The sequence below is a fragment of the Aythya fuligula genome, chromosome 5 (assembly GCF_009819795.1).
Source record: "Aythya fuligula isolate bAytFul2 chromosome 5, bAytFul2.pri, whole genome shotgun sequence".
NCBI lineage: Eukaryota > Metazoa > Chordata > Aves > Anseriformes > Anatidae > Aythya > Aythya fuligula.
Genome location: NC_045563.1, coordinates 1,304,022 through 1,327,266, shown reverse-complemented (window position 1 = coordinate 1,327,266; position 23,245 = coordinate 1,304,022). Strand labels below are relative to the sequence as shown.

Below are 23,245 nucleotides of genomic sequence, written 5' to 3'. Positions count from 1 at the left end.
AGAGGAGGTCTCTATGCACTGACTCCAAAAGTCAGTTCTTAAGAATAATGTTACCCAGAAGAAATCACCAAGAGCCGGGATGCCATCACTTAGCAGTAGCAATCCAGCTTCCCAAATTATGTGGAAAGTTCTTTGCCGAAACAACTGCAGTTAGTGTTTGCACTGTACTTAAGCCTCATCTGAAACATCACCTGTGATGTGACCATTTCATACCGTGACTTTTTTCACGGTGCCTACCCACAGCCATGTCGCTGCCCCATGAAGGAAGTTCAGCAGCACCTTTGTGAGGGAATTTCTGATAGCTGCCATAAAATGCAGTCCACTTCAGCATGCTCTCGACGAGGCTTGCACTTCTGCATACTAGGTAGTTGACCATGAAATCAAATCATCAAGCACACAATCAAAATACTTAAGCAGGCATCATCTCCAAGCATTTGTCAAGGACGTAGGTGAATTTCAGACCAGCAAGCAGTGTGTGATGCCAACATGCTGCCTACAAACAAGAGGCCAAACAACATCACGGTGGAACCATCTGCCTCATTTACTGCAACCAACGCATTCCACTTTACTTAACCTAAGGCAATTAATACTTTGTTGGCACACCACAATGAGCCCTTGGGATTAGAAAAGTGAGCCTGGGAGACACTGATCAGACACGGTGGTTTGTGTGGGGGGAATTAGGTGCCGCATCACAGAGTCAGCACTTACATCCCTAATCCTTGTTCTCCTCCTCCTGCAGGCATCTCAGCGGTGTATAGGTGCAATCTATTTTCCTACTGAAAATTCTGAATCCTGCAGGCTTTCCTCTGCTGCCTTGTGAAAAATGGACCAGCACACTTATTTCTCATAAAGACAGCTAGAAACAGAGCTGCATGCTCCGGGGACACCCCAGATTCAGTCAGATCCTGCCCCACAACAGCCTTCCCCAAACAGGGCTGCTCACAAACCCTTCTCTCACAGACTTTCCTCAGCAATGCCAGAATTACACAGCTGCCACCCTCCAGAACGAAACGACCCAGGGGGTCTGCAAGCCCAGCTGGAGTCTGCTCCGAGACACCTTGCAGCCGGTCCCGAGCAACGTGAAAGCTCTGTCTTTGGGGCATGGCTTACGAGATACAGTCACAAGGAAGGACTGACAGGAGATGAAGAGCAGCGGGGAGTAAAAAAAGAAGAAGAATTAGAAGAAAGCCACCGCTCAGGGACCGAGTGTGTCCCCACACACACCTGGGGCCCGCCCCCGCCCCGCCCCGCACAGCTCAGCCCTCATAAAGCGCCTCGCCGCCGGCAGCACCCGCAGCCCGGCTCGGCTCGGCTCCTCAGCCCGGTTCGGCCCAGCACAGCCCAGTTTGGCCCGGTTCGGCACGATGGAGACGGGCGGGTGCCGGATGAGCGGCGCGGAGCCGGGCGGCCCGGCCGTGATCACGCTGGAGGAGCTGGACGGCATGGCGGAGGAGAGCCCCGACTCGGCGTACCACAGCCACGGCAGCAGCCTGGAGGAGGAGGCGGCCGAGCGGATGGAGGACGAGGAGCAGGAGCGGCTGCTCAGCTACTGGCAGAGCGTGGGCAGGGGGCACCAGGTGGACGTGCCCCGCGGTAAGAGCCGGCCGGGGGCAGGGGGGCGGCTCGGAAGCCCCCCGGTGCCGTCCCACGGATGGGGGCGGTTGGGGCTTGGCGGTGGCAGGTTGAGGGGAGTAGGCGAATACAGCACTGACCTTGCCTTTTGACGGTAAGCCTCCGCGGCTTATCTTATTAAGAAGTGGCTTGTTTTAAATTTTGAGAGAGATGGGAGAGTCCCCGGGGTGAGGGCAGGCTCACTGCAGCCAGAGCCACGACACCTCGGTACTGCCCTGTCCTGAGCTCCAGCGGTGCTGAGGGGCTCTACCTCTCCCAAATCCTCCTCGCAGAGGATGGGGAGCACAGAAGCCTTGCACAGACTGCCTCGGGCACTGTCAAAACGAATCCCTTGATCCTTAAACTCCTCCTAGATTCCAACACAGCAGAGGGAACAGCCTCATTTTCTGCCTCCTTTTCAAGCCACATCTGCAAGTCCCATCTCATTTTTCTAGTGTCTCAGCAAGGAAAACCAACGACCCTTTGGGTGCTAAAAGGAGGCCCAGCAAGCTCAGTCTGAACAGCATTCACTGTCTTGCCCCCATGGGGGTGTCTGACAGGTCCTGCTGCTCCAGCACTCAGTCCTGGTCACACCGATCTGACCGGCAGCCTCCTGCCTGGGGGCGCAAAGGGAGAGGGCAACGAGAGAGGGTCCCTGTCTCAGGCATTAAGCAAGGCCTGGACACACGGATGTGAAATGGCCCCTTCTGAGGAGCTCTGCATAGAAGGAACAAGACTCCTTCCCACAAAATGATGTGGAAGTGTCAATGCCTTCTTTCACTAAGATTTATTATGCAGGAGATCGGGTTTGGTAAATATATCAGAAGTAGTATTTTACCATGTTGTGTTTGCAATATAATAAAACACTTCCTTTGTAGTATTAGGGCAGGCATTACAGAAATTGAAATGCAAGACTTCCTTCAGTGAAGTCAAGATACGTCAAGAGAGGATTATACCTCAGCTAGAAGAGCTCATCAATCTATTTACAGTGCAAGTTAACGTAATATCCATGTTTGGTATTCAGTCAGCCTCAGACATCCACAGAGGAAATGCAGATGACATGCTGGGAGGAGAATCCCTTCATTTCACTAGGGAGCACGCAGGCTCTCGTGACCAGTGTGCCCCATCCAAGCAGCTGCTGGCACTGGAGCCCTGGTGCAGGAAAGCACAAGAGCTGTCCTTGGCTGTTTGCTGCCACAGTGCTAGCTGTGCACACAGCATCTGAGATCCCAACAACAGCTCATGTATTTCCTGTAGTCTAGTGGAAAAGTCTGTGAAATCAAGGCAATGCCACCCTATGACAACAGCTCTGGGCTGCCACAAGCTTTGACAGCTGTCTTGCTCTATGGGGACAATATGCCTCTCAAAAAGATACCTTGCTAGTAGGCTTTGTTAGTACCTTTCCTGGGTAACAGGAACAAGTCTTCTAAAAACAACAGATTCTGTGAGATTTGAACATCTGTATGACTGGTATATTGATTTATTACGATTAACCAGACTGTAATCCTGTAAGATGACTGTCTGGCCAACAGCAAGCCCTGCAACCAAAAGGTAAAAGAAAAAGCATAGGATGGTAAAATCTAACCTTGGCTTGAGAACTCCATGTTACCTACCTATGCTCAGTAGAAGCAGAAGGCATGCTTCAGCAGCTACTTTAAATTTCTCATTAATAATCTCAATACAAGATTAACAAGCAAGCTTGGGAAGGTTGCTACTCATCAAAATCATCCACTTGCTAAAGCACAGTGTTCTAAAGGTGCCCAGTGTACAAAGCAGCATGCTCTGAGGTCAAGTACCTTGGCCCCAGATCAAAATCTAGATCTTGAATTGCACCAGATTTTGCCATCGGTTCCAATATGCTTCCCTTGCTGAGGTTGCAGCACGTAAGGGGTAGCACAGCTCTGTTGGTACAGAGGCTGCAGCACAGTTGGAGCCAGGACAGGACTACGCTGTGGCTGGGCTGTCCCGGCCACGCAGCCTCCCCCACCTCATGCATAGCCTCATGAGCCTGCTTGTGAGCAGCTCCAAGGTGCGTGGCACGGGTCTCGTGGTTCTCCTCAGCATGAAGACTGCTTCCTTGTGCTTCAAAGCTGCCTCCTAAACTCAGCAGCCTGGTGTGCATGCACACTGTTTGAGGGCACAGCTGCAAGTACATCCCAGTCCAGTGACACAGCAGGTCTGATCAGACACCAGTTAAGTTGTGCAACACTTCAAATACTGTTCCATCTTGTCACTGTGTACAAGTCTTGTCAAGTGTGCATTATCTATATACGTTTCTCTGTAAAGACTTGCCTCTTTCATAATACCTACCCATAGGCAGGTATACAATTATTTCAAGACTGAATTTTACCAATTAGTAGTTTTCAAAACTTAATTAAAGCTAGCTTTTACCTAGATATACTGCTACAACTCATTATCATCTTGCCTCATTTTTTCACACCAGTATGTAAGTTTGCAAGTTTGGTCTGGCAAAGGGTATGTACATCAAGCAACTCCCTTGCTTTGTGCTGTATAATCTAGATGTTGTGCAGGCTAAAACATTTATTACCCATGCTATACTGCTTTGCCTGACAGGCAGAGATTCATGAAGTGAAGAATAAAACCCCTAAATGGACTTACTAGTTGTAAATCCTATCCTGTGCATTAACACGGGGGAAAAAAAAATCTGATCACATTTATCAGCAAAGGAATGAAAATAGAGCTAACATTTCTAGAGCCTTGAAATGTTTCCTAACTCCTTGGTACTCTGGAAGTCTCATCTACTATTCTTCTCTCAGCATCTGAAGAAATCAATTTTAAATGTCACTACTTATATTTTAAATTTAGTTCCCAGTGACATTTAAAAAAAAAAAAGTTTAAAATTAACCGAAGTGCATCTTTCTACCCCTTATTAAAAGGATCTTTACTGTTCCAAATGGCCTTAAAACTAAACCCCCTGCACTGGATGCCAGGAGATGTAGGTTTGATTCCCAGCTCAGCTACAGATTTACGAGTGACCTAGGCTAAGTTAATTCTTCTGCATCTTAATTCTCTTCTCTCAGAGATGAATAATACTCTTCCTCCCTCCCCCCATCATCCTGTCTTTTCTGTCTTTAAGACTCTGAGGCACTCAAAACACAGAAGAGAGGGGATCTTATTTCAGCTGGAACATACAGTCCTTTGGAACATGTCTGATACACAGCATGAAGTAGCATGGCAGAAATTCACAAACATTTTCAAACACTGCACAGAAAAATCAAGTTCCTAAGCCTCTATCACAGTGCACAAATGCTTGCATTACTTCGAGTTTGACGTGCAAGGGAGCAGCTGTTTTGGAAAAGAGGTTCTCCATTGCTAGGACTAGCCTTATAACCAGAGCTTCTAAGCCCTTCTGCTAGGAGCTAACTTTTAGGCAGAGTTTTGTAGGAACTACAGTTAGAGCTGTTGTTGAGGCAACCATAGTTGCATCTACACCTAATCCAACCGTATTTAAACTACAAAAGCATGGGAGAGCAGGAGTACAGCAATATGCTAGTATTAAATAGGCAAGCACTTGCTCCTTCTATCCCCCTGGGAAGCGTGATGATTGCTGCAGACTGGACCTTTATTTATGTCTGCAGCTGGAACTCAAGAACAGGTTCACTACAGAATCCTTTACAAAATGTGAGAATCACTCAAAGAGCTGCGGCATGTTTCAGTTGCATCTGTACTAAGCATGCTTAGAGCTCTTCAACAATATTTTCTATTAATGCTCTCCTTCACATCACCTGCTGCCAGAATGCCAGAGCTCAGGCCAGAAGCGATGGCACTAGGCCATACTTTGGGTCCTTCTTGGTCCAAAGGGCAAGAAGAAAGAAAAGGGCAGACATGAAGAGCATGCAAAACACGGTGTCCCTGTTAGTCAAATATACTTGGTGTGTTCTGTTTAACTTTTAAAGTGCTTTATGGTAAGGACTAATTTGAGAACACTGAACCCCAGTGTTTCTTTCAGTCAGGTGTAATCCTCTGATGAACAGAACACAAACCATGAAGCTAGCTTTGCTCTGCTCCCACCTTGTGAAGTTGTTGCATTTTTGCAGGAATGTTCATGCTCACTGCAAGCCAACAGCCTTCTGCCCCTTCCAGCCTTGAACAGAAACTTTCATCTAATGTGCCCAGCATGTAATCAGACAGCCCATACTGATAAAAATTCTGCACCAAACAGAAATAGGGTCAAGATAGCGCACAAGAAAGATCTTTTCTATTTGCTTTGTTAAAATCACATCCTCTCAAGACACATTTCTTCACTGAAGTATGCATTGAGGAATTGTTTACTCACCTTATACTTCTTTACCTTAACAGAACACTTTTCTTCTCCCTCATCTATAGTTTCAGCATTTTTAATGGAAGTATAAAATCTACTTACACTACTACACAACTACACGATAATTTAGGGTGTAAGCAGCTTCTGGAGCTCTGCAGTCTAGCTCCTTGTTAAAAGCAGAGCTGGTTTCCAAGTTAGGCTTCTACCTGTCAGCTTTGAAGTTGCTCGGGGCCTCATCAAGCTGATGTTTTCCCAAGGACAGAGGCCCCTCAGTATTTCAGGCCCCTGTCCTGCTGTTTGATCACTGGCACTGTGTTTTTCTTGATGTACCTCATCAGAATTTTCCACGGCAACTTAGGTCGCAACTCGGTCCATTTTCCGTGGCAACTCAGCCTTCTCTGTACGCCTCTGTGAGGTGGTAGGGAGCACTCTTCTTAACAAAATTGGTTGTTTGGCTTCTGTATTTAAAGTTGTCCTGCCCTGTGAGGCCTTACTAGAAGGGCTTGCATTTAAAAAGAAAAGGTATCACTGGGTGAATCACTGAAGACACAGAGCTTCCGTGTGCACACAGAGGCTGGAGCATCCACGAGCAGCACGGCAACGCGCGTAGCACCAAAGGCTGGGGCTAGCTATCAGACAGAATGTCCTTTGGGAGTGACAGCTCCCACAGCAGTACTTCCTTGAACTGTGAGCAAGAGCAGCCAAAGCAATTTGCTTCTTCATGTGGATACACGTGAATCAGTGATGGAAGACATGCCAGAACTGGCAGTACACCTGTGGGCACTGACAAAAGCCCTTTAAGAGACACACGCGTAATTGGAATATAGAGGGGGTGGGAGGGCAAGACCTGTTCTGAATGGTACAGAGACCAAAGCCAGCCAGCCTTTCCTGCTAGCACTGAAAAGCAAACGAAACTTGTTAAAGGCACACAGTCCACAGAAGTTTAACTCAGAGAAAGCAGAATGAAACATTTCCTTCCTGTTTCTGCAGCTTCACAGCTAACTTGGAAACGCGTTATTTTATTGTAGACATGGCGGAGCCGATTCAGCAGCTGACCAGAAATAACAGCCCCCAGGAGAGGCAGACCATCCCTTTTACTCTGATCCAGCGCAAAGAAAAGGTACCCGCTTCCTTCCCGTTTGAGCTTCTAACAGTCTTTTCAGTATTCATACCTAGATTTCAAAGCTGCGTTCCTTTATACAAGTAACTCATCCACTTATACAAAGCACTAAAAATCCTAAGTGGACATACCCCTTATAGCTGGATAACTGCATTTCTTTTTAACATCTCACTGTTTTTTCATGCATGTGTGACGTTTTCTGTTTCTGTAAGCTAGAAACCAGCAGGAATGTCAGAAGGCAGTCAAGAATGGCAGTCTTGGTGACATTTTTGAATTAATTTAACAAAACCCCCTCATAATTTGACATTTAAGATAAAACCCCATTTTCTTCATCTAAATCATTGCTTCTTTACAATCATGTTCATTAAACCTTAGGAAACAGTACTTGGAGGAGATTATCTGAATTTAAAACCAAAGTTGTAGCTTTGTATCATGGGTCATTACAAAGAGAACATCAATTTGCAAATCCATCTCATAGAAAACATCTTATCCTCCACTAAAACCTTCAATGTCCAGCAATTTTTTTTACAGTTCAGGAAGCATGCAAACAGGTGTCTAACCTTAAATAAATGACAAATAACGAAATCTTTACTAACCGCGTAGGAAGATTTCCCATCCCATTTATTTTAAACAGATCCATATAATTCAAATTTATAAATCTCACTATTTGAGTGTGTTTCATCTGAATGGTTTGGGACTCAACTCTTCATGTTGTAATTAAACGCTCAAAAGCAGTTTCTCTGTAGTATTGTAGTAACTAAATATTAGATATTGCAAGGTCAAAAGTTATCAGTTCCTTATTTTGAAGAACTGCCTGTAGGTCTGCTGAATAGATTTTGGTCCAAGATCATTAGAATATCCCTCCTGGATTTATATGAGAAAGGATTGACACTTACATGTTCCTTTCAAAATCATTTCACTGACAGTCGAAAAAAAGATGCAATTTTTCTTTTATTCGTGTAATTCATTGCACTGGTTTTGTTTATCTACTTATTATATGCCAACTTGAACCTTGAAACAAACTGCATGTGAACTGAGTAGCAAACAAAACACTTAAGGTATAGCTGACGCTGAGAGTTAAAATAACTTCTCGTGCTTGCTATTCTCCTGTTCATAAAGAAATCAACTTCTGTAGGCACATGTTATAATCAAAGCACTGAATATTGTATGACTCTTGTTTGCTTGTGTTTTTTGTTTGTTTTTTTTTTTTTATTTTATTTTTATTTTTATTTAACTTAAAACACAAAATTGTGATCTGACTGTGTTTGCAGCTTGGAGACCTGCTTTATGAAAAACGTCAGTATGGAAAAGCCAAGTGGGCTTGTATAAAAATGAAAGAAAAACAGTATGAACAGAGCATTTGTCTTGGATTCATGAAGCTTATGAGGTACATTTGTGAGCAGAATTCCTCAGGTAATTAGTACCACAATTCTTCATTACAGTGAAAACATATTTATGGACTAGTCCCTCCTAATTAGGAGGATATTTTTATTAGCTGTTTCTGTCTGTATCACCATCCTCCTGTAATATGGCCTTTCCAGTATAATCTAAACCGGATGCTGGTCCCTCTACGTACATGCTAGAAGGGAACCTCTGAAGGTACATGATCGCTGAACTGACTTCTAAGGGCATCCTGACCACTACAACTGCTTGGGAACTGGCTCTGGCTATTTTTGTAGACTGTCGGCTATGAACGAGGCTTTTGCTACAGCATTCAGTGGGTTCGTTGTCACACAAGTACTGCAATCCCCTACTCACAGTGTAACGCCGAGAGCCCGTAGCATTACACTTGCCTTGTGTTAGCTCATGATACTCAACTTGTGCATGTCTGAATGGACACCAAAAATTGGTGTGGTCAGAGTATTTTCCACAAACATAATCCCATTTTAACTCAAGAACACTAAAAGGATAGCAAATCCACCATGTCCTTGATAGCTTTTCATTTTTACCATTCTCCAGATGATTAAGAAGTACTACAATAGCCAGTGTTTTGTTCTGTAATACCACATGCTGTGATCAAGCCAAGTCTTAATTTCTTAATTTTCCCACTCCCCCTCCACCCCCCGAATTCTGTTAACATTTTAAATATTGTTTAAAAGTTATTTTGGCTGCAGAACAGCAGTTTTGTTTTCAAGCCATGTACAGAGGCAGATTTCTCACCCTTAATAATCACAGCTATCTGCACAGTCAAAACCACAAGCTTTATTTACTGCACAAATAAAGCAACATGTTTGTTAACAGTAAATCCTAAATGAATTCACAATGCAGCCCCCTTGTCCTGCCTACATTCTTTGCTCCCAAATATGTGAAACACGAGACAAGGGCAGTTCACAAAAACACATCCCTCTGAAGGTGGAGGTAAGAAGTTATGTCAAACCATCTGCCATACGTGCCATAAGACAGGAGAGCTTGCCAACTACCACGTTTTAGACACACGTGCAAACATATTTGCACACAGAGGTTTTATATATGTATATATGCACATACAGACATGCAGACACATACATACGAATTACAAGGCACAATCAAATGTTACTTCCTACTTGGAATACAGAAATCCAATTTCTGAGGTATGCTGAATTCCTTCTAATAACAACAAACCTTTCTTCTCAGTGGTACTCTATATAATTCAGTAGGAGTTCAGAAATCAAGTAGGGTATGAAGACCTCCTTTTGTATTTTCTAAAAGTCATGTTTGCCTCCTCAGGGCTGTACCTGGGGATAACAATCCCCATCGTCACCATAGTACACACGAATGAGTCTCAGTCGGAGATGACGCAGTCGGTGACGGTAGCGTACTACCTGCCCGAAGTGCTGCAGGACCAGCCACCTCATCCCTTTGACTCTGACATAATCATTGAAGAATGGCCTTCTACTATCGTTTATAGTAGGTAAGAAACATTTTCATTTTGTTCTAGTAAAAATGCAAAAAGATGCAGTTCTCAACATAGGCATGCTGCACATGTTAAACCAACCTCTAAAACTTAAGACATGATTTTCAGTACCTGTTGAAAGCTGCCTGCTTTATGAAACTCGGATATTCAGAAAATAATGCATATGTAAATGTAAGATATGAAGCATCTCAAAACACACAGTATTCTGTATTGCTGGCAACAAACTATCTAACACATCACTGAAAATACTGAGTTAAGAACAAACTGTTACCTGCTTGAGACCAACCAGAGTCAGGTAGTGCCATTTGTGAATCATGGCTGAGCTTAGAACAGAGGGCACATCTAGGCTCGGGAAAAACTGGATTTTAAAAAGAATTTGATATGAAGTTGATTGTTACAGGAGCTTCAGAGGAATCACCAATGAAGACTCTATAATGAGAGAAATAAACCTGCTGGCGGAAATTCTGGAGAGCCCAGAGTTATGTTTGCAGGATACATTCATCATTGCAGGATACACAAACCCAGCTGCTGCTAATCGACACAATGAGATCTGGTTCCTCCAAAGACCGTAGCTGCCCGTTTCTGATGCCTGTCTGTTACAAGAATCAGCTCTGATTTACTGGCAGAATTTTACAAGTGAATTGTGTGAGACTAGATGTCAAACCCTTGAGGAAATCTAAAAACGTGGCTTTAGCCAGCTTAGCAAGGCAATCACTCCAACTTACTAAGCAAACAGAGCTAACATATGAAACCAGTTCTAAATAGTTCTTATGGAAATTTTAGCACTGTAAAAATGAGAAAAATTAGTTCACCTTTTCTTCCCCACTTCCCCCTAAGATAAGGGAGGCAGAGCCCTCTCCCCTCACCCACTTATTAGCATCTCTGATCTGTTGGGGCTTGGCACTGTCCTAACGGAGCTCCTGGAGCCCCTGTCCTGGCTTGCTCTGGGCACTTAGTGCTGCACCAGCTACAGAAAGGCACTGCTGGGGCTTTCGATGGGACATGCATTAAAACCAATTCACACATGCAGACTATGCTTGAGAAAAAAGAATTTCTGGGTCTTTATTTCTGAAGATAATTACCAGAGTTAGACCACCAGGATTAAACCAAGGAACAAGACTAGGCCAATGCTGACCAGCTTTGTTCTTATCTCTGGTGGAGCAGAGATTCTCAATGCTTAATGCATTACCTCACCACGCATTCAACCAAAGTACTTTAGACCCTGAGAAGAGACCAAGGCAGCAGAACAGTGCTTAGGCTCACTGATGTTTTGGTAGGAAAGTTACAGCTCACCTTAATCACCCACTTGCAGTAACCCCATGACTAAATGTGTCATTCCCAAACAGAAAGCGGTTCGTTTCAGCTCCAGCTTTCTGAACACTTTATCTTAAATCTTTACTCTGGCAGCAGCGTTTGTAACATTCAGCAATCTGTTCACTACTTTTTATGTTCTTATGGCAGTGTTACACTGCCCAAGTTAGAAATGCTGCCAGTATTTCTCTTAGCACAGAACCACGTAAACTAACTACACAGCCCCGATGCTCACCTGGCCCAGCCCTCTGCTGGAGGGGCCAGCACCCACGAGGCTGCTCAGGGCCTCGTGCAGCCCGGCGTTCAGCACCTCCCGGGACGAGGCTCCCCCAGCCCCTCTGGACCCTGTTCCAGTATTTGACCACCCTCACTGTGAGCATTTCTCTTCCTAATTCCTAGTTTTCTGTGCTGCAGCTCATTTCCTTTGCCTTCACCCACGTGGCGAGTCTCAAAGCAGCGCCCAGTGCACTGGGACTCGAAGCCCAGCCCGCACAGCTCCAGCACCCCGGGCCTGAGCAGCACGCAGGCTTTGCTACGCACCAGTTAGGGAGCACCCAACGCACTTTAGAATCGAGTTAGCAAACAGGTTTGCTCTCAGAAATCCCTTCCATGTCTCCCCTTAGAGATATGATAATAGAGCTTAATCTTAATCTAAGTAAATGACTTTTTATATAAAATTTAATGGAGTATATCCCCAGGGTCACTTATCAACTACCTGAGCTTTTGTGTTCTCCAGTTGCAACACACAACCCAACCAGAGCCTCTGCCTGAGCACTTATGGCAGTGGTTGTTAACTGGCAGAGGGGATTGATGCGGTACTTCTGAATAAACGAACAGGTCCCAAGACCCTTAAGCCTGCTGTTTGCTCAGGGCTCTGTGCTGCACAACACTGACTTTATGTTAACCTGAAACATGCAGTGGGTCCTGGGGGGGCAGCTGGGAGCTGCTGATGGCACTTCAGCGTGAGCACGGTGCCCTCGGGTGGCTGCTGCCTGCAGAGACCAGGGAGATGCAATTGGGGGAGATAAATAACGAGAGAAAAGCCTTACTTTGAACCGACAGTGCTGGGGGCCCCGTCCTCACCCCCTTCTCCTCAGTCTCCTATTTCCCCAGCTGTTCAGCCTGCCCTAGCCCAGCACAGACAGGTGTGATTACAGACAGACTGTGATTACAGTGACTGGGAGGCTGGGGGTAGCTGGCAGGGCAAAACCTCAGAAAAGGCCGTGGGTTTGGGGTCCTCCTTCCAGCCAGAGACCTACCGAGCCTGGTTTGCCCAGCAGGCACCCCAAGCTGCCAGGTGACAGCACCAGTGCTTGCACCAGCGGTGGCCCAGCTGGGAGCAGTTTGATGCGCCAGGTTAATGCACACCCAGGCACCTCTTACCCAGCAGGGTGAGGTGCTGAAAGTGCCTCTCGTATCTCTTACTGCTCTCAGCTTGTTCAAGGCACAGGGTCACAACCACGGGAAAAAAATCAGACTTGCTTTTCAATATGTGGAATCGTGCCCTGTTTGAGTACCCCTAACGTTAGGCACTAGCTAGAGAAGGCATTTTATCTCTGACTTTTTTTTTATTGTCAACATCTCGCATTGCTGGAACTGCCAGCCACTATTTAAAGTGGAAGTTTAAAATGGAAAATAAGAAAAACTTTTCTAAAGCTGACTTGCATAGAAGGTCCAGAGCAGCATTAATGACAGGTTTTGTTTTGCCCACTTCTCCCTATGCCCTCACCCCACCAACAATTTTCATATAGGGGCAAGTAAAAACAGTTTTTCTACTCTTACAAGATTTTACATGAAAGGAAAGAGGCTTCTGCAATTTGATTGCTTTTGCTGATTATAGGAATTATTTTAGTACAAACATAAAACATCTGCTGGAAGCAGTTCAATTCTCTCACCAGAAATATCAGTTTTTAAATGTAAAATTATGTACAAAGTCTATTGAAAAAGTGTTTGCTACATGCTATGTCTCTTCCCTTAGAGAATCTTCACCTAAATACTTCTGCAGCTCAGTTACCTGTGAGTATGTAATAGAAACCCGCCTGTTACTAAAGCATAAACCCAAGGTACTTCTCGGAACGTGCTGATATCCGAACAGCAAGCGCTCGGTGTTTTATGTAAAACTGTGAATTCCAGATAGCACCTATTCTGACTTGTGTTAGGCTGCTTCTGCTGCTGAGAAAGAACCAATTAATCTGAAGTTTGAAGATACACTTTATGGCCATGGAACACGACCAGCTTCTGCAACCAGCCCTCACAAAGTACAGCAGGTTTCCATTCACACAATAAAGTTTGCCTGATAGTTACACCCATGAATGCCAAGGAGATGTTAGTTACTGAAATAGATCATTTTGGAAAGTTTGAAAACCTTATGTCAAACGTAATTACCTAACTCCTGCTATTGGCATAGGTATTTTATTACCCACCTGTGGCTCTGCTTTGTAAGCCATTAAAGGATTTCCATTTTTAATTTGAATTATTTGATTTCTACTATTCAAAAGAGATAATAAAACAGAACTCAAACATATTTTTGAAGATTAAATGCTGTAGCCTTAACAGATAAACGTTGTCCTGCATACTGTGTATTTTTCAAACAAGCATTAGTGCCTAAAAAGTTTATTCCAGCTATTGTGATACTCAGGACCTTGCTTATTGTATGTATGCAAATATAAGCATAAATATAATTTCTCTGGCATTGCTGAGTTGTGCAGCTTTACACTGCCCTTTATTTTCACTTAAATGTTGTCTTGTTTACTGTTACTGTTTGTCAAAATTAAAGATAATGATTTTATTGTGCAAAGAGTATACTTGGGTTTCACTTTTTGTATCATATAAAGAATTATTTTTATTTGTTAACGTTTCCTTCAGAATTCTGTGTTTCGTGATCTCTTCATTTCTATTTTTCCTCTGAATGGAAACAACAGAAGTCGGAAGGTGCTGTTCTGATTTTACAGAAGACATTTAAGCCCTGAATTTGACATGGTTGCTGTAAGACCCAAAATACTTAAATAACTCTCACAAAGCATACGTCTTTGAGCCAACCAAACAAAAAGCCCATATGTTGGGAGCTACACATCTATATGCTGTAGCCAGCAGTCTGCTGGCGAGCTCATTCCCCGTTGCAGAAGCCACATGCAGCCGCCTTTGGGAAATATCCTTGACCTCCCACAGCCTACTGGCCCCCCGTGCTGCTCTGGAAGGAGGCTGCAGAAGAGCCACCAGCACCCTGCTGCTGCCTGGGCCAGCGCTGTGCGTGCCAGAGGTCCCTTCTTGTTAGGGCACCAGTGCAAAGGCAAACAGCAGATCGAAGAAAGGAAATGGAAACCACCGAAGCCACACTGACAGCCATCGACTGATTGAAGTTAGCGAAGGTCTGTCAGTACTCCTCAGTTACCCCAGATCAGCCAAACCCATGTTTATTTCAGCTTACATCTGAAGCCAAACACCTCAAATTAAATCACCAAGACCAACACGAGCATCCATATTCATTCCCAAATCTATCTTAAAGTTCCTTCCAGCCTGTCACTGGAACTTCAGTTAAACACAATCCCATGTCATTTGTTTGAAAACAGCAGATCTAAAAAAGCCAACTTAATTTAGGAAACGAACGTGCAAATTTGCCTTTCATGGTCTTCACCTACATCATTAAACTTTAACCAAAAGCATACTCAACAGCCAACAGCTAGATAGCAACTAACTCCATTTATTTTTATGTCTCTTACTAAAAAACAAACATACATTTTGAACTTATCAAAATGGTTCCTTATATACTACTATTTGCCTACTACTGCCATGTATTTGGATATTACCTACTGGTTAAGGACAAGCAAATGTTCTACATTTCCCACTGCCAGCTTCTCTCCCCCCAAACTCCCCCACCAAAACAAACAAACAAAAAACCACAACCAAGCCCACACAAGGGGAAGGAAGCACACTCACGGATGGGTAAAAGCTCTAAAGGCCATTGTTAACCAGATGAAATATTTGAGTCAATATACAATTTTCACAAGGCTGGCAATAACCTAGACAACACAAGCATGGCTCTTCTTATCCTCCCAATAAACACTAAATTCCAGCCAAAGTAAGAAGCCCTCAGTTCATGTCTCATGCCAATTTGCAAGGACTCCTGAAGGAGGGTGAGAAAACTCAATGGTAAGCTTTGCATCAGAGCTGCTTAGGCTACTGCAAGCTAACAGGTGTCCGTGGCGCAAAGCAAAGCAGCAGCTACTGTAGTTGACACCACTGGCAAAATTAACTCCATAGGAAGGTGTTACTGTCACAAGCTACTGCTGGTCTAGGCAGCGAGGTTCAGATCGGAAGGTGGGTGTGTATATACACACACACATAAACGGACAGGGTCACTAAATGTATATGTAACAACAAAGAAATGAAACAACTCACCTGGATGTAGGCATTCTGAACTTCGGTCAGTTCTTCGCCGAGTGGAACAACAATTTTTTCCACTTGTCGCTCATGAGAATAAGGCTGAATTTCCGGAGAATCTTCAGTACATAGCTCTATCTGAGCAATGAGCAAGTTGGAGATAACCTGCTGCACAGCCTGTTTGGAAACCCACAAAAGAGGCTTGTTAACACACCAGTGATGGAATGAAGGTCACAGGAAAGTAACCATTTTAACACGTTTTACGTAACATATTTTAACAGCCCTTGAATATAATACAAAGGCAAACGTACTTGGTATCTATAAATGAAAAACTGAAGACTCTCCACTTAAAGATCTTAAGTAGCACATAAAGAGCCAACGCAGTGAGCTCATGGATGCAAAACTGCAGGAGGGCTGCAGCGACAGAAGTCTCCCTTCAGACCTGGGCACAGCCAGGCAGCCAGCACACAATGCTGCAGCAGCAGGGACCTCCAGCAGCTACGGGACACAGCAGGGTGGCACTGGCACCAAGTCTACACCATGGGCACCGTGACAGAGCCACAGCCCCTGCCACACACCACCACACGAGGAACACGCACTTTAGGCCACGCTGATTAGCACAAAGAGAGGCTTAGAAAACTTGAGTTTAACAAAGTTTTCTCCATTTACCTCCTCTTTAATAATAAGCTTTACGAGCACTACACGACTCTCTTGACAAAAGGCCTAACATCTTGAAAAGCTCCATAAAACAATTAAACAACATAGCTTTTCCTCAAAACGAACTTGGATGTCCTCCTGCCTTAGACTGAAAACCTTAGCTGTACTTATGCCTACCCAATAAACCACCCTGAATAGAATACAAAAGCCATTTTGCATTAAAAGTATGCTCTTTTTGGTTCAGGTAGGTCTGTATTCTCGAAGAAAATCAAATCCTTTGAGAAAGGACAGGAAATAAATAGTATAGAGTCTATAGCGACACGAAGGCAAACACTGAAAAAACAGACTGTGAAGTGATTCAGTTTTTACCTGGAATTCTCCTCGACTTCAATACCCTGCACTATTCCAACTGTTATCAACCACAGCTTCTACTGAAACTGTATTATTCAAGCCATGAAAGTAATTTCACTTGCCTTTGTGTCACTGCCTGGTGTAGCACTGAGGGCCAAGATCCGAAACTGATTCGTGTACTTGCTTAGTTCCTTTACAACCTAGGAATTGGAAAGTTTCATGTTAACATTGTTAAAGGAGATTATTTGCTTGTATAACTATGCTGACAAAAATACCTATGAGATAGAAAAAGCTCAACAAAGCATCCTAAAAAGAATATGTCTAAACTCACATAGGAGCCAGGAAGTGTTCAGTTTATAAAGATTTCATCCATGAACATGTAATCTCCATTAAGTGTATTACACTAATCCCACTCAGTGGAGTAACCTCGGTAAATTATTGAATGATTTTTCAGTTGATTTCACAAAAAGATTAACAGTGGAGTAACCCAAGTGAGCTGCCCCACGTTTCTCTGACACAGCACATCCCTCCACTTCACATCTATTCAAACCCAGCACGGAGGCACCAGAGGGCACCTGCAAACAGGAACACTCCTGGAAAGCACGCTGATGTTTTTATGGCTTCAGTTCAGAAAATATATGGAAACAAAAAAGTTGCAGTGTTGTTCAGACAGTACTAATGCTCCCATCTCACCCTGTCAAGTTCTAATACAGGTTGAATTGATTGCACAGAGCACTGCTTGCTTTCTGCTCATCTTTCAAAGCGAAGGAGCTAGAGGAAAGCCTCCCAGCAGCACCAGCCACACTTCACGGAGCACTTTGGTGACTTTGGGGGTTTTTCCATCAGGAGCAGGGCTGGGGCCTGCGGCGTTACCTGGCAGTAGGCGTGATTCCCGAGCGCTTTGTGGGCTTCGTCGATGACCAAGCACTTGATGTCGCCGGACGGGCAGCTCCCGCGGGAGAGGTCGTTCACCATCACCTGCGGCGTGAGGAAGAAGACCCTCTTGGTGGCCCACAGGTCCCGCCGGCTCAGGGCCTGGGTGCCCCCTGCAAGGGAAGGCGGTGGCGTTACAGGGCCCTGCCAGCCCCCGGCCCGGCCGCCCCCAGCCCAGCAGCACCCACCCGTCATCTCGGCCATGTGGCGGGCCGGGATGCCCATCAGGCGGGCGCAGGCCTCCATCTGCTGGGCCACCAGCGGCTTGGTGGGGGCGAGGAACAGCACCTTGCCCGAGGGGAACCAGCGGTAGAAGTTGTACATGACGACGGCGGCCACGAAGGTCTTGCCCAGCCCGGTGGGCAGGCAGAGCAGCGTGTTGGCCAGCAGCGCGGCGCGGGCCATGCGGAGCTGGTAGCCGCGCACCGGCAGGTTCGTGGGGTAGATCCACAGCGAGCCCGCTGCCAGGCAGAACCCGGCGGCCGGCGGGGATGGAGAAGGGGCCGGGGCTGGAAATGGGGCTGGGGATGGAAACGGGGCTGGAAAAGGGGCTGGGGACGGGTCCGCCGCCGCCGCGGCCGCCGCCAGCAGCAGGTCGTCGGCTTCCTCCCCATCCTCCTCAGCCTCCGCCTCAGCCTCCCCGGCCGCCGCCGCCACACCGGGCTCGGGCTCGGGCTCGGCCGCCGCCTTTCCGCGGGGCAGGCGCCATGCCCGGGGCAGCTGGGCCTGCCGCCCGCCCTGCCGCCCGCCGCTCATCGCCGCCGCCTCCCCGCCGCTCCCCGGCCCGGCCCCGGGGCGGTGCCGCAGCCGCAGCCGGAGGAGCCGGAGCCGGAGCCGGAGTCGGAGCCGGAGCCGGGGGCGGCGCGGGGCGGGCGCTGCGGGAAGATGGCGGCGGCGGCGGCGCCGGCGCAGCCCTGGAGCGCGGAGGAGCTGCGGAGCGAGGCGCTGCCCAAGAAGGACATCATCAAGTTCCTGCAGCAGCACGCGGCGCAGGCGGTGCGGCCGGCAGCACGCGGCTCCCCCCTTCCCCTTCCCCTTCCCCTTCTCCCCTTCTTCTCCCGGCCCCGCCGCTCACGGCCGTGTCTTTGCAGTTCCTGGCCGAGCACCGGCTGCTGGGGCAGGTGAAGAACGTGGCCAAGACGGCGAACAAGGAGCAGCTGATCGCGGCCTACACGCAGCTCTTCCACACGCAGGTGGGGCCGGGAGCGGGGCTGGGGCTGTACCGGGGCTGTACCGGGCCATATGGTACCGTACGGGGCCATGTGGGGCTGTACCGGGCCGTGTGGGGCCATGTGGGGCCGTGTGGGGCCGCTTGGGGCCCTGACGCCGCCGCCCCCCGCAGCGCTTTCGGGGCACGGAGGGCGCGGAGCCGGCGGTGGAGCCGTCGAGGCCGGGCAAGGCGGAGGAGGCCAAGGAGCGAGCGGCCAAGCCCGAGGAGGCCCGGGACGAGGTGGGTGCCGGGGGCAGGCGGGGGCCGGGCCGGGGCCCCGCTGCAGCCCTGACCCTGTGCCCGTGATCCCAGGGGCCGCCGAAGTACACCAAGTCCGTGCTGAAGAAGGGCGACAAAACCAACTTCCCGAAGAAGGGAGACACCGTGCACTGCTGGTACACCGGGAAGCTGCAGGACGGGACGGTCTTCGACACCAACGTGCAGACGGGTGAGGCCGTGCGGAGCGCTGGGGTTTTGCTCCAGACACTGAGGGGAAAGCAGCTGGGCTTGTCCAGCGGCCGTGGTGGGCCTGGCCCGGCTCCAGAGGCACGGCTTGTGCTGTCGCCTCGCTGCCAGGCCGGCCCTGCACCCGCTGCGCTCAGATTTTCCATGAGGGGAGGCCGGGCGGTATTTTAGGGCTGGTGGCTGTAACGTGACACTGCTGCATCTCGCCAGGCCTCGAGTTTCGCATTCTCCAGGCCACAAATAATGTGAAATGCGAGGACTCAATAAGCCCAGAAATTACTCCTGAGGAAGGACGGGTCCTGCTCGGGGGGATGTCCTTATCTACGGAACTCAGCAATGAGTTAGCTTCCCTAAATATCCGCTAATTGGTGTATTTCTGTAATAAGCCCCCAAGTGTGGAGGCCCTGGAGCGACAGTGGTTTGAAGTAGTCTCTTCCACAATATTTACAGCAGAGATGTTAGTAATTATCTGACCTTTTGATCAGAGGATTCATGCGTATGAAGTCTGAACTGCTAGAAACTGTCTTCCAGCAGCGGTGTTCAACATCGAGAGGAACAGCAGGGCTGTCATTCATCCTACCTGTTTTAAAATCTTTCTACAGCATTGAAAGCAAAATTGGTTCTCTAATGACTTTCATTTGTTTGTTTGATTCAGTAATCCATTTGTGACATCTGAAATCTCGTCATTCAGAAATTGCTCTTTTAGGTTCGGTGGATCCATATCTGAAAGGTGCTTGTCAGCTTTAGCTCCTGGTGCACCTTGATCATTTGATAATGTTTTTAGTGCACAGCACTAAATTTTTCCCCTAAAAATCTGTCAGTGTGCTAGAAGTAATATCGTAAGAATAGGTAGCTATGTAAAGCGTGATCATAACAGCAAGTTTCAATGGAAGTGTTGTATGTGTTGGAGCGGCGTTAAAGCAAATGAAAATACTACTTTCTTTCAGGTTCAAAGAAGAAAAAAGCTGCCAAGCCTTTAAGTTTCAAAGTTGGCGTAGGAAAAGTTATCAGAGGCGTAAGTAAATCGTTACTGACTCCCTCAGAATCCAAAAAGAGTTTTCACACTGCAGGGTTTATGGCTGCGATGCGGGTTTCAAGCTGTTGGCTCTTGATGTGAGGTAAAAAGGCACCTTGGAAGCTTTTACATCAGCAGGATGTAATATTTATTCATTATGGATGCATCCATCCATCTGCAGTGTCACTGCTCTCGTTAAGTGGCGTGTGGTCTGACAGCTGCATGTTCCCAGGACACGTACAGCCTCTTGCTGTCTGTGTCGTGCTCTGCACAATAGGCAAGATTATCGGGTTCCCGGGGTTCTGTGCTGGGTGCATTGTGTGCTTCAGTCAGTCAGGAGATGGGGTTTTGTCAGCATCTCTTTTTATTTGTCTCAGTGCTTCCTCACGTATAGCTCAGCTCATCCATTAAGTGAACTGTATGCTGAAACCCCAAATTGTAGTTCCATCGTGTGCCGAACCGAGCTGCAGTTTTGGTGCTGTCATTCCTCTGCTGTATCCAGCACTGGCTGTTGGGGAAGCAAAGGCAGAATCTGCGTGAGAGGAATACCCAGACAGACTAAAAGCACCAAGAGTTCAGTATTCTGTATATCCACCTGCTCATGTAAATCTTAAGTCACAGAAACTGGTGTAAACCTGCTGTGTCAGGGAGGTACCAGCGTATGCACAAAGCAAATGTGGTGCTCGACTCCACCACGTTGCTGCTGCTGAGCTCGTGGTGATATTTATTGGTGGCTGCCTGCAAAAGATAAGAATACAAGAAGGATCCTGTGCCTACACGACTTTTTTCTGTGTAGTCATACACATGCCCCTCTGTGCTGCCGCTACATAGCAAGGCACTCTTGTGAGCACCACTGGGAAGGGGAGAATGGCCTTGGGCACATGGCCAGTACTGCAGGAGTTGCCTGGGTTCTGCTTTAGTATCGTGGCTTAACACTCCTGTGTTTTGTGTGGGTGCCAGACACTGCTCAGGCAGTCACAAGAAATGCGTAGCAGCTGTTCGTTGTGAAGCTTTGATACGATGCTGAACTGATCAGCAGCTTGGGGCAGTGTGGGTGAGTCTTGGAGAGGCACAAGCACTGAAAATACAAGTAGGCGTTAAGAGTCAGCCTTAAATAAGCACCAATCCACTTTGTGGTAAATGCGCTCTGTAACTGGATGCTTACGTTGAAGCAAGCACGTTGATTTCATCGGCTCAGTCGGAGCTGTACAACATAAAAGCGTGAACCCGAGCTGTGGTGTCCAGGGTAAATGTTTCCTCACGTGGAAAGAATGGAACTGCCCCACTGTACACCTTGGGGTGGACGAATGCACCCAAACAAATTATGCGATATTGCACGGGTCTTCATGGGAACAAGGTGAAAAATGCATCTAAAATGTACATTCTTTTTTTTTTTAAGTGCTTTAGGACTTTGGTTTTATGTTTGTCTTTGTTTTGTTTTCAGTGGGATGAAGCTCTCTTGACGATGAGTAAAGGAGAGAAGGCTCAACTGGAAATTGAACCTGAGTGGGCGTACGGCAAGAAAGGGCAGCCTGATGCAAAGTATCCTTTCACAATCCACTACTGGCTGCTGTCTTAAGTAACCTGGAAACCCCTCGCAGAATGATGTGCTTTGCAGGCAGGCATAAAATGGGGAAGCAGTCACTTGCTGCTTATAGCAGGCTGTGTTAAGGAATACAGTAAGTCCAGTGAGCTGATGGAGCCAACTGTCCCTTTCTTTGGAAGCAAACCTCCTGTGCAGGGGACTGCGTACCAGTTGATAACTTGCTAGTGTCTCCTGCCTTGGTTTTATTCTAGCTGCTTCTGAATGCTTACCCCTGCAGCACAAAGGGAGATGCTGACATGTGTAGTTGTGGGGTGAGAGGCAAAGCATCTGCTGCTACTGAATAAAAAGCAGTCAAAGCTTGTCTGGAAGCAGCAGTTCTGGGAAACAACTGAAGGAGGGGTCCTACAGAACACTTTTTTACCAACCCTTCCTGGCGTTTATTAGGAATAAGGAAAAGGATTATTCTCTCTTCCCCTAACCTTATGTCCTGATAATTTGAAGTGTTGTCTAAACAGCTAAAACAACTCCCACCTTTCTCCCCACTGCAGTACGCCTTCAGACAATCTAACCTCTCAGAGGGAGACACGTGAGTGTCCCAAAAACAGAGCCAGTGCTCAGGCAGTTAAGGTGAAACTCAGCTGTTCATCGTAAGAGGAATTGGAATAATGAGCAGTACGTTTTAATACAGGTGTATCTGCAGAGCTGGTTCTGAACATCTTGTGAGCACTCATGCTAAACAGCAGCAGTGGCTACATACTAAATCCAGTATGGTAACATAGGCCAGGGAAATGTAAAACTGGCAAGGAGCAGGCGCTAAATCACTTAGCAAAGCTTTATAAACATAACTGTGTAGTGCTTGTCTTTTTTAAAGCTTCCTTAACCTGTGTCAACAGGATTCCACCAAATGCAAAACTTTTCTTTGAAGTGGAATTGGTGGATATTGAATGAAGATTTTCTTTGCTGCTGGGAATCCATCTGAGCAAGAAAGCTTCTGACAGCTGCAGTTTTGCTCTTGTAACTTCAGGGTATAACTACAACTGTGGCCTTGTATCGAAACCAAGTTTGTTCCCCCCAATTGCTGTACAGTAACATACCACTAAAGAAAACATTGTTTATACTTGCAACTGATTTTACTTTCGTGTACGCTTACCTTAAAACTATTTAGCTGGGGGGAATGGGGATGCTTGAGACTACATTAAAACTGCTGAAGGAGAAGTAGCGCCATCCTGACCTGCCGTGAGTGGTTTTATCGATCCTTCTCGTACTGGGTCATGTTTTACTGGAGTGTATTTACCACAACACCACGCTCAAGTCAAAGCAATGTGTTTCTCTTTCAGCTTTATCTTTTGTGCAGCTGTTAGGTTTTACAACAGCACTCACCAACGGTATTAGTTCATCTAAAACATTAGAGGGGAAGAGGAAGGTGATGCTTTGTAATGCCATACGTAATTCTTAAACACACATGTATATT

At 46.7% G+C, this 23,245-nt stretch overlaps 3 protein-coding genes across 3 annotated transcripts in view; 2 read left to right on the top strand and 1 right to left on the bottom strand.

Moving 5' to 3' along the window:
• FANCM (FA complementation group M) overlaps positions 1–18,294 on the bottom strand; it is a 70,559-nt gene extending 52,265 nt beyond the window's left edge. The window contains exons 1-4 of the mRNA XM_032187841.1: positions 17,727–18,294; positions 17,479–17,651; positions 16,728–16,805; positions 15,616–15,774 (exon numbers count right to left, since the gene is read on the bottom strand). Of these exons, the coding sequence (XP_032043732.1) occupies positions 15,616–15,774; positions 16,728–16,805; positions 17,479–17,651; positions 17,727–18,294 (978 nt within the window). The remainder of the gene's footprint in view (positions 1–15,615; positions 15,775–16,727; positions 16,806–17,478; positions 17,652–17,726) is intronic.
• Positions 1,346–13,263, top strand: LOC116489800 (heme-binding protein 2-like). The gene is made up of 5 exons (XM_032188454.1): positions 1,346–1,593; positions 6,922–7,013; positions 8,285–8,426; positions 9,720–9,903; positions 10,307–13,263. The coding sequence occupies exons 1-5, from the start codon at positions 1,365–1,367 to the stop codon at positions 10,476–10,478; spliced, it is 819 nt and encodes a 272-aa protein (XP_032044345.1). The 5' UTR covers positions 1,346–1,364; the 3' UTR covers positions 10,479–13,263.
• Positions 18,295–18,423: 129 nt separating the features above from the next.
• FKBP3 (FKBP prolyl isomerase 3) lies at positions 18,424–22,998 on the top strand. The gene is made up of 7 exons (XM_032188413.1): positions 18,424–18,534; positions 18,630–18,731; positions 18,881–18,988; positions 19,061–19,196; positions 20,161–20,228; positions 21,673–21,770; positions 22,668–22,998. Exons 1-7 carry the CDS (start codon positions 18,424–18,426, stop codon positions 22,720–22,722), a joined length of 678 nt encoding a protein of 225 aa, XP_032044304.1. The 3' UTR covers positions 22,723–22,998.
• The last annotated feature ends 247 nt before the right edge of the window (positions 22,999–23,245 follow it).

What these genes read in the sequence shown, in the direction of transcription:
- FKBP3 (XM_032188413.1), top strand. Translation starts at nt 18,424, where the DNA reads ATGGCGGCGGCGGCGGCGCCGGCGCAGCCCTGGAGCGCGGAGGAGCTG. An exon ending in CGCAGCTCTTCCACACGCAG is followed by an intron (nt 18,732 to 18,880) that starts GTGGGGCCGGGA and finishes CGCCCCCCGCAG; the next exon opens with CGCTTTCGGGGCACGGAGGG. An exon ending in TAGGAAAAGTTATCAGAGGC is followed by an intron (nt 20,229 to 21,672) that starts GTAAGTAAATCG and finishes TTTTGTTTTCAG; the next exon opens with TGGGATGAAGCTCTCTTGAC.
- LOC116489800 (XM_032188454.1), top strand. Translation starts at nt 1,365, where the DNA reads ATGGAGACGGGCGGGTGCCGGATGAGCGGCGCGGAGCCGGGCGGCCCG. An exon ending in TTGTGAGCAGAATTCCTCAG is followed by an intron (nt 8,427 to 9,719) that starts GTAATTAGTACC and finishes TTGCCTCCTCAG; the next exon opens with GGCTGTACCTGGGGATAACA. An exon ending in TCTACTATCGTTTATAGTAG is followed by an intron (nt 9,904 to 10,306) that starts GTAAGAAACATT and finishes TGATTGTTACAG; the next exon opens with GAGCTTCAGAGGAATCACCA.